Source organism: Equus przewalskii, chromosome 3 (genome assembly GCF_037783145.1).
Source record: "Equus przewalskii isolate Varuska chromosome 3, EquPr2, whole genome shotgun sequence".
Classification (NCBI taxonomy): domain Eukaryota; kingdom Metazoa; phylum Chordata; class Mammalia; order Perissodactyla; family Equidae; genus Equus; species Equus przewalskii.
In genome coordinates, this window is record NC_091833.1 from 116,758,794 (window position 1) to 116,772,340 (window position 13,547).

Here is a 13,547-nt window from a genome sequence, read left to right on the forward strand (position 1 = left end):
TGGGTTCCGGTCCCGTGCCTCCCTTGGTGACAAGACAGGTCAGGGCCACATACTGGTCTAAGGCAGGGGTCGAAAGGGACAGCCTTTCCATAGGAATCCGGACCCCAGAGCTGTCCCCGCAGGGGGAGTCCATACCCAGAAAGGAGGGCTGGCTGGCTGCTGGCCAGAGAGGGGCTGGGGGAGAGTCCTGGCCCTGACGAGACCTGAGCGGGGGCCAGCCCCCAGGACTTGTTCTTGGGCCTCAAGCTGCAAACTTGGATCAGGGTGGTTCTGGACTGGTGCTGCTCCGGCGCCTGGCAGAAGTTAGCACAAACAGCCCTCTCTGGAAGAAACTGTCGTTATTCTCATCCTCAAATAAACCCAAGAATAGCTGTTCACAAACACCGAGTTGAAAATAACCAAGCACAGAAGACAGCAAGGCCCCACGAGCCAGAGCGCAGGAATAACAGCAGAAACGGAGCCGTGAGCCATCGGCGTGCCCAGCGGCAGACTCCACAGCAGTCGTGATCACTGTTTACAGAGCAAAAGGAGCTCAAAACACCGTGGAACAGGAAACCACGGAGTCACCTGACAGACTTGAAGAACTAGATTCCGGAGGAAAAGACTAGAACCCTCTAGATTGAGGAGAGAATGTCTCTTCAATAAACAGAGTTGGGGCAGCTTGTCGTATGTGGGGGGCGTTGACCTCACACCGTAGACAAAGTTAATTCAGGATGGTTCATAGACCAGAATGTGAAGACCAAAATTGTAACGCTTCTGGGAGAAAACAGGAGAATATTTTTCTGATCAGAGGGTAGGCAAAGGCTTCTTACGCCACAAAGAGCTCCAACCATAAAAGAAAAAGGAACAAAAATTGGATTTCATCAAAATTAGAAATTTCTCCTCATAATCTACTATTAAGAAAGTGAAATAGCCAGCTGGACACAGCGCCTATGTCTGAGAAAGGACTCAGACCCAGGATTCTACAGTGCAGTTTTCTTAGTGGACAGAAGAATTCGGCCCTTTACAGAATAAGACAGCCCAGTGGGCGGTGGAAAGGTGCCCAGCATCATTAGTCATCAGAGAATTGCAAAGCAATACAGTGCGATAGCACCGCGCACCCACTGGATGGCTGACATTCAAGTCAGGCCCCAGACCAGCGGGTGGGGACAGCAGCAGCTGGTGGAAAGCACAAGATGGTAAGACCACTGGAAAACTTGGCAGTTTCTTTTAAAACTTAAACATTTGCTTACTCTGTGACCTGGCAGTGCCACCACTCCTCGCAGACGTATCCAAGGGATAAATGTGTACGCCCAGAGGAGGCCTCAACAAGAACGCCACAGCAACTTCACTCGAGGCCAGAAGCAGCCTCAATGCCCAGCAACAGGAGAATCGATGGAAAGTTCTGGAGTGTCTGTGTCCGGAATGGGAACAGTTGAAAAAGGATGAGCTGCTAATACGACAGTATCGATGAGTCTAAGAAACACTGTGCTGAGCAAAGGAAGCTGGATGCAAGAGACCAGATCGGTCCATAGGGATGGAGTCGGAATCGTGGTCAGCTGGCGTGGTGGGCGGGGCCTGGAAAGGGGCGAGAGGGAGCTGTGGTGGGAGTGCCCTCTGTCTCACGGGCTGGAGGGTACGCGGGTCATACAGGTGTCACAGTTTGTCAAGCTGTACACTTAGGGTTGTGTGATTTTCTGTTTGTAAACTAAGAAAGTCCTCGGAGATAAAAGTGCATCCATGAGACAAGCATAGGATGCCATAAAAAACAGAACAAAAGAGCTCTTGGGAATTAAATGTTTGGTGACAGAAATAAAACACCCAAAGACTAGGAAATAAGAGTGGAGAAACTCACACTGAAAGTACCATAAAAAGATGGAAAATAAAAGGGAAAAAATATGAAAACTTAAAGAGCAACCCTGGTGGCCCAGCAGTCTGAACAATGGGATCCAGGAGATCAGAGGGAGTGGAGAAACCAAGGAATTCCAAAACAGTCCCCGGAGCTGAAGAGATTTCCAGAATGGAAAGCCCCGTAGAGGAGAGGGAAATGATAATTGTGAAATTAAAAGGAACAGAGGCAACAAGAAGATTCCAAGTACTACAGGAAGAGAGTGGGGTTAGGGCGCTCAGAACCATCCAGAATGACAGCGGGCGCCACAGCAGCACGAGCCGTGAGTCCACGGAGCAGTGCCTTCGAGATTCCGCAGGAAAATCACATCCACCCTAGAATTCCGTGCCCAGACAAGCAGGCAGGAGGTGTGAACAGGAATCTGGGTGTTTCCCAAGCACGTAGGATCTCAGGTTTCCCCCAAAACCTTTCTTAGGTTGCTGCTGGAGGAAGCACTCCTTAAAACAGAGGGAAACCAAGAAAGAAGACCCGGGACCCTCGAGGAAGGGCTGCGCTTTCCAGGGCTTTGACGGGGGATGCAGAGTAAGAGCTGCACAGTGGGCTCCTTATCAGAGCAAGGTTCTGATAAGGAGAAGGTTCCAGAAGAGACTTACTCAAGAAAATGACACTGATCAACAGCCTAATATGTTGGGCTGTTTTGAGAGGAGATTCGTACGACTACGGGAGAGTTGACCACATGTCACTGATGCAGTAGAAAATTGCACCCCAGGAAACCTGAAGCTGAGCCAGAGTCCTCACCTGTCGGTGGAATCTGCAGTAAGAGAGGGTGAGGGTGGAGCACTGCTCTAGCCAGTGTTAGTGCAAGGACACCGAGAGGGCGGCAGGCGCTCACTGTGTGCGGGCGGGGTGCGGGCGCTGGTCATGGGGACAGAGCCCCACAGTCCGCCTGGGAATTCAGGAAACCGGCGCGGGAGGACCGGCGGCGGCGCTGCGCAGGTTCAGTCCTGACAGACACACGGGCGCTGTCTGTCTGCGGGGGTGGGCGCTGTCTGTCTGTCTGCGGGGGGTGGGCACTGTCTGTCTGCGGGGGGGGGGGGGGGGCGCTGTCTGTCTGTCTGCGGGGGGCGGGGGGTGGGCGCTGGCTTCCTAACAAACCTGGTAGACAGTTTGATTCTAACTCATGTGGTCTATCTCTGCTTAAAAATATTAGCAAACTTATAAATCAATGTCATTGTGTCTGGGTATAAACAAACCCATAGAAAAGAGGGTGAAAGAGCTGGGCGGGCAGCGTGAGCAGAGGAAGCCCCGGCGGCCTGGACGGGTTTTCTTGCGCAGCCTCACCGGTGCTCACAGAGCTGAGCCCCCGAGCTTCCGTCTCAGCCGCTGCGACTGCCCGGCCCTGGACCTGCTCCCGGGTGTCCGTCTGCACAGCCCGTCGGGAAGGCGGTGGCAAAGCCTGGGCCGAGGTGGGCCCTGGCCTGCGGAGCGCCGGCGCACACCGGGGCCGCGTCCTCGGGGCAGGGCTTCGCGGGTGACTGCCTCTGGGCCGGGAGGCCGGGGGTCCAGGCCTCAGGTCTCCTTAGGCTGGGTCGCAGGTCCACGAGGGTGCAGCGTCTCTGTGCCTTAAGTGTCCGGTGACACCTCCCTGCCCCTTGGGGTCTCCCTCCCCAGAGACAAGCTGCCCTGCCTCTCCGCTCCCAGGTCCCCTCCCGAGACTGCACGTGTGCACACACGTGTGAAAAAAGAAGGCCGTGCCCGCTGCCCCGCCGCCTGCCTGCTTTCCCCTGGCATCCCCAGGGCTCCTGCCTGGGCACGGGCCGTCGCCGTTGTCACAGCTGCACAAGGTGGGGGGACGCACGTGCCCGGCCATGTCAGCAGTGCCCTGCGGAAGGGCAGCAAGGTGTCCTGTCCACGCTGGTGGTCCAGGGGTGAGTCGCTAAACCCACCCAGCATGGCCGGCCCTGAAGCCCCTCACCAGCCTCCAGCCGGGGCGCCCGGGGGACGAGGTGGCGCTGCGCAGGGCCTGTGTCAGCCTGGCACAGTCTCCCTCTTGCTGGCAGGAGGGCCCTAGCCTGGGCCAGCAGAAGCCAGAGGGGCCCTGCGGGCGGAGGGCGTGAGGGCACAGGGGAGCTGGGCGGGCAGGGGGTGTTGCTGCAGGGCGCCAGGTGCCCTGCCCTCTCAGCAAAGGCGGGGAGCCCTCCTAGGCTCGAGCTGGGGTTCCCACCTCTGCCATGGCCACACAATGGCCGTGTGCCTCATGTCGCGGCTGCAGCAGCTTTGCAGAAGGGACCCCAATGTCAGACTCTGGCCACCCCAGCACTGACCGGCCTCCCTTCACAGCCCCAGAGGAGGGACAGGCATCTGTCTGGTCCCCTCTCGGCCCTGTGTGGCCACCCTAGCTGGCTTAGCCCCAGCACCCACTAAAGCCGCCCTGCCCTGGGCCTTGGCTGGCCCCACGGTGGCCTCGGTGGAGCGTGGACACTTGTCTCCTTTCGCAGCTCGCGCTCCCCAATCGCGCCTCACGCGATCCCCTCGGCCGGGCCTGGCCAACCCCTCGGGGATGTCTGCTCTCTTCCTGTGCCCTGCCCCCATGTCTACACATCTCTGGGTGGGTGTTTCCCGGGAGACCCCTTGGCCACCCACGGGGAAGAGGGCGAGGGGCAGACAAACTCGTGGCGGAGAAAGAACGGCGCTCAAGTCCTGCCAGGCCCGCGGGTCTGAGCCCAGCCCTTCACAATGCCTCACACCCATGACCTGTGTGTCAGTATCACGAAACACAGCAGCTTATCCCATTTTGAAAACAGGAGACCCCAGGCTCAGCCACTCAAGGTCACTGGTAAGGCCCCAGAGCCCAAGTTGCCTGTTCCGGAGCTGGTGCATGCCGCCTGCCCAGGGCGTGGCCTCCCGAGCCCCTCCCATCAGAGGGGACCCCGACTGCTGGAACCCTGGACTGGGGTGCACTGGCCATGCTTTACCCCACTTGCAGCTTAAAAAGGAAGTTCTGCTACCCTAGGCTGTTGTCCAGGGTGTGCCAGTGGGAGCCTTCCAGGCTGAGAACCTGCCTTGTTTGCTGGATCAGCCTCAGGACCTTTGCATCCCACCCAGGACATTTGCCCCCATGGGCTTAGGGCTGAGCCTGCTTCCCATGACCTGGACGGGTGGCTTCCCCAGCAGTCAGACGTCAGCTCAGAAGATGGGGCAGGGCAAGGGGGGGCTGTGGTCTGGAACCCACCAACCCAAAGGACCCCAGCCAAGGAGGAGAGCACATGGAGTGTCAGCTGCTGTGCTCCCCTCGGGCAGCTAACAGACTCGCTGCGTCCTTGGTGGGCTGTAGGGGGATGGAGGGATGGATGATGGATGGATGGTGGATGGAGGGGAACAGGGTTCTGGGTGGGCCGTGGTTGGAGCCCCTGTCCCAGTCTGGCTGCGAGGTTGGGTCGGAGGCCCAGCCCGCTGCTTCCCTCTCATGCCCAGGGCCTCGAGAGCAATAGCAGGAAGCCCACCACCAATGCCAGAAACTTCCCAGCGTCCAGACTCCCATCAGCCAGTGGAGCGGGGCCAACCCCCTTCCCCCAGCCCCAATCACTGAGTCATGGAAATATCCTCGAGACACCCCCAAGGCCACGGGCACGGTCGGGTGGAAGCACCAAGGGGGGCGACCCCGGCCCTGAGCCCCTCCAGCGTGTCAGAGACGGCAGAACCACACCTGGGGCCGCGGCCCTCTGCAGACCCAGAGCAAGAAAGAGAAAACACCTCATCCATCAGGAAAATAGTATGTGGTGTTAAAAATAGAGCATTAACGATTTTAAACTATTTACATGACTAACTGTGATGGGTCCCAAGAAGCGATGCAGCCAGGTAAACACGTGTGGGGCCACGCGGGCGCCTGACAGGTCCGAACGTGGAATAGCCCTCCTGTGCCCAGGGCTGGGGCGGCTGTGACCCAGGAGGGGACGGCTGGAGGCCGCTACAGAGAGGGCACAATCGGGGGTCTGAGGTCCCTGAGCCGACAGCTGCCAGACACTCCGCGTGGGTGGGGGACTGGCCCAGCCCTGCTGTAGTTTGGGGACGTGCGTTTTGCCAGGACATGTCTGTATGTCTGTCGTCAGTTGGGTGGCCACATCCCCCAGAAGGGGATAGCAGTTGGCATCCCAGAGTATCAGAAACTGCTCCCCGATCCCCCGGCCAGCTGCAGCCGAGCTGCTGCCACAAGAAACCACCCAGAAGCTGCCTGACACCTGGCACGTGGCCCGCCCACCCGCCTGAGGTCCAGAGTGGCTAGTTAAGGCAAAGGAGGGTCTGCTCTGGCACCAGCGACCAGCGAGGCGAGGAGGGCCGGGGCCTTCCGCCAGCCGCACCAGGGCACAGGGACCAGCCGCGCCCACCATGTGGCTAGGAGGCCACGAATCTCGGAGCCTAGATGGCCATGCAGAGGCGGGGCCCCTCGTGCCCCTGGCTATTGCCCACCGAAGGGGCGGCCCACTCGGCCACGTTGGGCTGTCCAGCCGCAGGGGGTGTCCAGCCAGCTCACGGCGGGGCCCCCTTCCTCCTCTGCTCCAGCTCGGGCAGCCGCTCCTCCCGGCTCTGTGCGTGCCGGGCGCCCGCCCTGTGGGCCGCCTCGGTGGCTGTGATGTCGATCTGTGCGTAGCGGGAGGTGCCGGCCCCTGAAAACAGTGTGAGGTGAGCCGGCCCCGCTGGCCCCAGCCTCCCACGACCCCACGTGGCCTGCACCTCCCACAGGGCCTCGGCCTGGACGGGGTGACGGGGGCTGGGGCTGGGGGCTTCACCCACACCATGCACCCAGTGAGGACCTGAGCAGGGAAGTCCCTGAGTGGGGACGCAGGTGGGCCACAGTGTCGGGGACACGGCTCAGCAGGAGAAAGGAGCGGGGTGGGCTGGGAGCAAGAGCCCGCCAGCCGAGGGCTGAGATGCTGGGTGTAGGGGTTAAGGCCCCTTGGGGCCGCCGGGCTGCAGGCCCAGCACTTGCGTTGGGCCCGAGTGGGGACTCACCTCGGACGCCCGTGCTGGCCTCCTGGAGCTCCAGGCCCATGTAGTGCAGCTGCTTTTTGGAGGAGGGGCTGGCAGGGATGTTCACGTAGGTGGGCGCCTCGCTGCGTGGGCTCTCGGGCCCCAGGGCTCCTGTGGGGAGGGGGCTGTGGGTCCCCAGGTTGTGGCCGAGGGCTGAGCTGACCCCCAAGACTGTTCAGCAAAGAGCTCCCCACCCACACCACCCCGCACATCCCCCACCCTCCACCTCTCCAGGGCATAGGGGGCCTCCCGACTCTCCGATTTCCCTGGAGACCTTTGCCCACCCTGAGACCCCACCCACATCCCTCCCTGACCCAGGCACCCACCTGTCCCCCCTTCACCACCGAGCTTCTGGAAAGGGTGTGCCCCTCCCGTGCACTCTGCCTGCTGCAAGGGGCTGACCACCGCTGTGCTGCCCCCGGGGAGGCCCCCATGGCCCGCTGGAGTCAAGCGACCACACTCTTCTACCTTCAGCCCCCTGCTGCCCACCCTCCACACTCAACCCTCATCCGCTGGACCGTCCCTCCCGGCCACTTTCTCCTCGGCTCCCCAGCACCCTGCCCCTCCCAGGCAGGACGCCCCTCCCTGTCCACGCCCCAGCCCTCCCTCTATATCCTCCTGGGTCACCCCGGCCGCTCCAGGCTTCAGGGACCCTCTCCAGACCGGTGAGTCCCCACGGGATCCCTCCCCTGAGCACAGGCCCACACTTCCATCCACAGTGACGCCTCCTCCAGGATGGCCCCAGGCACTTCAAGGCCCCTCCCCCATCCAAGAAACTGGTCCCCTGCCTGTCCCATGTCCCAGCAGCTGATGGAGTGGGACTCAGTGCTGGAACAAGAAGGTCCTGGCAAACCAGGACGCATTGGCCACCCTGCTGGAGACCCGCTGCCCTCCAGGGAGCATGGGAAGCACGAGCTTCCAGGCCGGCGCTTCAGGCCCTCGGTTGCCTGGGTTGCCTCACTCCGCCGGCCAGCTCGCAGTGTCCTGTGCCCTTGTCAAACAAGGACACACTGAGTGTTTTCGGTCCCCAGAAAATCTCCACTCTGAGGCAAGCATTTCCGTACATGCGCTGCCTCTGCAGCACACGGGATCCATCACAGGAAAAGATGCCCTCCCCCACGGCCTGGCAGCCCGGCCAGGAGTGCCTTGAGGGAGTGCCTTGGCGGGCGGTGCAGGGCCAGGGCCCTCTGCCCGTCAGGCGGCGAGGCAGAGCCTGCCGCTCTGTGTCCACACGGGCTCCAACCACGTGTCTGTACTCCCAACAAACAGCACGGGAGCCTCCCCAGCCAGGCCAGGTGGGCCCTGGCACACAGAGGGGCAGATGCAGACCCTCTCCCGCGTCACCCACCATGACAGGCAGAGGCGCCCGGGGAGGCTAGGGGAAATGAGGGCAGGCTGCCTGGAGAAGGGGGCATGAGCCGGGAGGAGTGGAGACAAGCGGGGATGGAGGTGAAGCAGGCAGGGGCAAAGGCCTGGCTGGAGCTGGGAGACCCGTCAGGGGCCTGAGACGGGGTCCCAGGAGAGTCTGGGAAGGAGGCCCAGCCTCCGCACAGGGGCCTCTCAAAGCCAAAAGGGCAGCTGGGTCTCACCCGAGGTCACGTGGCCAAGCTCCCCACCACTCAGCAGCTAGTGTTAGGGGTGCCACCCATATGTCCCACGGTGGAAGCAGGACAGGGTGGAGGGTTCTGGACAGCCCGGCACCACCAGACTCGCACCGGCAGCCGAGGAAGGCTGCTCCCTCCCTCTCGCCTCAGCCTCTAAGCAGGTTCGTGGGCTGCAGGGGTGCTACACCCAACACCCGCCCCAAACTGCACCTCCCGGAGGAGGGCCCCTCAGCCCCGCCCCCTCACCCCTCCCGTCTCCCTCCCACTCCCTCCTTCCTCTGCTCCGGCTTCCTGTCAGCATCCCACGGTTGCCTCCTTGGCCACACGGCCCGTCCTTCCTACCGCAGCTCTGGCCTCACTTTCTCAGGTCCCATTCATCTCTGTCCCCCACCAGACCCAGGCGCCACCTGCCCCAGCCCCTGGCCTCAGAGGAAAGGATCCACGTCCCCCAGCAAATCCTGATGCCTGTTCTTCCCCCTCCCGTCCCCAGGGGACACACGCCCTGTCTCTGTAAAAGACACATGAAGGGCACGGGCGGCTCCAGCGAGAGGCATCCAGAACCGCCTGGGAGGGCCACCCACAGCCTCGTGTTGTCAGGGGATGGTCCTCAAGGCCCCACCCCGACCGGGGAGCCCCAAGGCCAGCTGGTGTGGAGCCTTCCTGTGGTCTGTCTGACCTGCTAGCCCGCGGCCCTCCCGGCTCCTGCTTCTGCAGGTCCCCTCTGGGTGGGCCTGGGCCTGCTCCGCCTGCCTGCTCTGGCCCCACACATGCACCTCTGAAGAAGGGATGGAGGCACCCAAGCGTGTCAGGGCCCAGCCCCCAGCCGGAGGCTCCAGCGACAAAATGAGGCACAGAGTTGACCCCTGACTGCCAGCCACCCCTCCGCACCAGCCCAAACCCCCACCAACCTTCAGCCTTTCCCAACTTCCCAGGCCTTCCCCCTAGTCAGAGCCAGCGTCTTCCCATCGCTCCCTGCCTGGACCTCCCCCCACCACGGTCACCATCACCCTTGACCATCAATCGGTCCCCTGGACCGTCACTCACCTCTGTTCTCTGTCGCCTGAAGGACACGGCGCCCTCCTAAAGGCTGGGGTTCCAGGCCAGCCCCGACCCTGTCCACTCTGTCCACACACCCCACCCAGCTAGGCTGGCCACACTCAGCCACCCTGTCCTCAGCTCCCTGCCTGGCCCTGGCCCACTCTGGCCAGGGCTTGCCCCAGATGCACACGGCCACCCTGCTGTCCACTGCCACCCACTATCCATTGTCACCCCATCCACTGTCACCCCTCTGTCCACTGTCACCCACTGTCCACTGTCACTCCTCTGTCCACTGCTACCCACTGTCCACTGTCACGTCTCTGTCCACTGTCACCCACTGTTCACTGTCACCCACTGACCACTGTCACCCCTCTGTCCACTGTCACCCACTGTCCACTGTCACGTCTCTGTCCACTGTCACCCACTGTCCACTGTCACCCCTCTGTCCACTGTCACCCACTGTCCACTGTCACCCCTCTGTCCACTGTCACCTACTGTCCACTGTCACTCCTCTGTCCACTGTCACCCACTGTTCACTGTCACCCACTGACCACTGTCACCCCTCTGTCCACTGTCACCCACTGTCCACTGTCACCCCTCTGTCCACTGTCACCTACTGTCCACTGTCACTCCTCTGTCCACTGCTACCCACTGTCCACTGTCACGTCTCTGTCCACTGTCACCCACTGTTCACTGTCACCCACTGACCACTGTCACCCCTCTGTCCACTGTCACCCACTGTCCACTGTCACGTCTCTGTCCACTGTCACCCACTGTCCACTGTCACCCCTCTGTCCACTGTCACCCACTGTCCACTGTCACCCCTCTGTCCACTGTCACCCACTGTCCACTGTCACCCCTCTGTCCACTGTCACCCACTGTCCACTGTCACCCCTCTGTCCACTGTCACCCACTGTCCACTGTCACGTCTCTGTCCACTGTCACCCACTGTCCACTGTCACCCCTCTGTCCACTGTCACCCACTGTCCACTGTCACCCCTCTGTCCACTGTCACCTGCTGTCCACCATCACCTCTCTGTTCACTGTCACCCACTGTCCACTGTCACGTCTCTGTCCACTGTCACCTGCTGTCCACCATCACCTCTCTGTTCACTGTTGCCCACTGTCCACTGTCACCTACTGTCTACTGTCAACCATTGTCCACTCTCGCTCCTTGGTTCTCTGTCGCTGCACTGTCCACTGTCACCTTGCTTCCCTATCTGGTGTAGACTTTCCGACTGGACTGTAAGTGCGGCCACCTTGTCCCAGGGCTGTATGGGAGCTGGTCCCCAAGCCAAGGCCTACCTGAATGCGTCATCGGGAGCCCAGGGGGGGAGGCAGCTGCTCCCTAGACCAAAGAGAACCGGTGTCAGTCTGTCCATCTGCTCCTGCTCATCCTGCCCCCATCCCAAGAACCAGATGTTAACCCCGAGGGTGACACAGGTCACTGGGGGCCATGCCACCTACAGGGGAGACCAGCCTGGGGCCCTATTCTTCATCTCTAGGGGCCCCTCACCATGTCCTCCAGGACTCCAGCCGGCCGGCCAGCCTGATGTCCACGTGACCCCGTCTGGGGAGAGGGGTTGGCAACTCAGGCCCCCAGGTCAAACCCGCCCTACCTGTTCTTGTAAACATGTCTCATTGGCTCACCGCGCCCCTGTCCAGCTCATGCTGCCAGCCACACAGCAGGGTTTGCAGCCGATGCACAAGGGCCCTGGGCCCCGCCCGCCGTTGTAAGCAGCACCTGCAAGGCGGCCCACCCGGGACCCGGGAGAGGAGCCTCCAGATGCACAACGTGTCTTCGCAGTGCCTGACTAGAGGTGCGGAGACTCGAGGGAAGAAGGGGCCCTGGGGCAGGCCAGCTGGCAGGTCGGGAGGGACGGTGGCCCACGGCTGGCATGTTCATTGCTACTGGGCTGCGGTCTCCCAAAGCCCTCAGGGAACTGGCCACAACAGGGCCAGGGCAGGTGACATCCCACGAAAAGGCCTGGCATCCCCAGTGCTTCCAGGAGCACGGCCAGCAGTGGGGCCTCGCAGGGAGCCGGGTCTAGAACGGGGGTGCAGAAGCCCAACCCCCTCTCCGGGAGGGCAGAGGTGGGTGCCACAGACTCAGGACACTGCACCCCGACCCTGGGCCTGGGCCAGGCTGGAGGGACGCCCCTGAGCCCACTGGGCTCGTCTAACCTGCCACCTGCGTAAAGAAGTCCCCGTGCAGCCTTGGGGACTCGGGCAGGGCGCGTCTGACCGCTGACACCTGGGACAAGAGGCCAGCTGCTCTCGGAAGCCCTTCACACACACAGGCCTCTGGACCAGAGTTCTCGCCTGGCTCCTGACACAGGCCGCTGACACAGGAGGTCGGCCACTGCCCTCAGGAGCCCCCATCACTAACGGTTCAGAGCCCACCTGAGATGGCACCTGCACAGGGGGCCAGCCCTACAGACACCATCAAAGCCAAATGCTGGGTGTGGGTGGGATGCAACAAGATGCCACGGAGAATGAGCAGACACGGACCCACCTTGTCCCCTCCCTGGGGGCCAGGACCCAGGCGGGGCAGGCTGGCTTCGAGTGGCCCCAGGGAGGCAAGGAGGACTTGTGGCGGGTGTCTGTCCCTCTCCCCGTTGCCCCTAGCCCTGACACTCGGCAGGAAACCCCAGGGCACCTGAGAAGCCCCCCACACTGCCCACCCCACCCCAGGGAGGAGGAGCGGAGCTGGTGGCCCTGGGTGCCGGAGCAGCCGGTGGGCCGGAGCCTCGAACGGCTCCCAAGCAGGAGCAAGAGGCCCACCGTGGGGGCCCGTTGGGAAGAGAACGGATGTAGGTGAATGCCTCCGGCAAAGCCCCCAGGAAAGGCTGTCCTGGCGCCCCACCAAGCCCCACCAGACAGAAGGCCCCTGGGGCCACCACCTCAACCCCGGGGCCACGGGGCCACCAGGGATGGGGAGAGATGGAGGCACACTCGCTCTGGGGGCCTGGCCCTCCTCCTGAGCAGCCCAATGGCACAAGATGCCATGGCCCCCAACAGTTCCCAGAGGGTTACAGTGGTCAGCGGCCCCCCACACAAAGGGCCCCTCCCACCTCTGGCCAGGACTTCGTGCAGACCGCCCAGGCCCCGCCTCCCCAAGTCCTCGGCTGAGCCTCCTCCCACCACCAGACCCAGGCCACCTGGCGCCCACCTTGCCCAAGACCCCACCTGGTGAGCCATAGTCCACCTTTCCTGCCTCACCCACCCGGTAGCCCTTCCCTGGAGTCCCAGCCATCAATCTCAGTCAAGGAGACCCTAGTCCACTGCCAGGACCCCCACACAGGAGGGGCAAGCAGAATGCCCGGCTCCAGCCCTCCCTGGCTTCCCAGCAGGGGCCAGACCCTCAGCTGCTGGGCCTCAGTCTGTTCTGGTCTGAGGGACCCCAGCCATCTCGGGGCAGGAGACCCGTGGGAGCAAGGCGGGTCTGAGCCCAGGTGACAAGGGGCTCTGGCCAGAGCAGACAGCCCAGCCCTGCAGCGCTGCTCCAGCCAGCTCACCGCACCAGCAGCTCGCAGCCTGATCTCTTTTGCAACAGGCTGGCCGGGGGCCTCGGGGGAGGTGAAAATGGTGTATGTGACGACGACTCCCCTTCCCAGGCCTCCTCCCAGCGCTGGCATGCACCGTCTCATTAGACCCTCTCAGGGTACCCAGGGAGGTGGGGACTAGCATCCCCACCTAGGAAGAGGAAACTGAGGCTCAGACAGGTGTGGTGACTTGGCTGGGGCCACCCAGCCTGACTTTCTCAATGCTGCATTCAGTGTGGTGGGAGACCCCCAGCTACCCTGGCAGAGTCGGCTCCCACTGGGTGGTAAGCAAGGGTGAAGATGGGTGTGAGAGGGCAGGGCAGGGCCCCCCCCCCCAGGATGTGCAGGGGGCTGAGCGGGGATCCCCAGAGCTCCACCCACACGAGAGAGACAGGGAGGGGGTGCACCAGCTCAGAGCCAAGACCCTCACTGACCCAGAAAGCGAGTGTCCATCCTCACTGGACATAGGCACCACCTGCCTCAGCCCAAGGGACCACCAAGGAC

At 62.3% G+C, this 13,547-nt stretch overlaps 1 protein-coding gene across 6 annotated transcripts in view; it reads right to left on the reverse strand.

Moving 5' to 3' along the window:
• Nucleotides 1-5,587: 5,587 nt before the first annotated feature.
• DOK7 (docking protein 7) overlaps nucleotides 5,588-13,547 on the reverse strand; it is a 35,844-nt gene continuing 27,884 nt past the window's right edge. For all 6 annotated transcript variants that reach the window (XR_011538378.1, XM_070613438.1, XM_070613437.1 and 3 more), the window contains 3 exons: nucleotides 10,804-10,846; nucleotides 6,839-6,967; nucleotides 5,588-6,492 (listed from right to left, as the gene is read on the reverse strand). Coding sequence is in view for 5 of the 6 variants with exons in the window: in XM_070613438.1 (XP_070469539.1) it covers nucleotides 6,356-6,492; nucleotides 6,839-6,967; nucleotides 10,804-10,846 (309 nt within the window). In the remaining variant the exon portion in view is untranslated. The remainder of the gene's footprint in view (nucleotides 6,493-6,838; nucleotides 6,968-10,803; nucleotides 10,847-13,547) is intronic.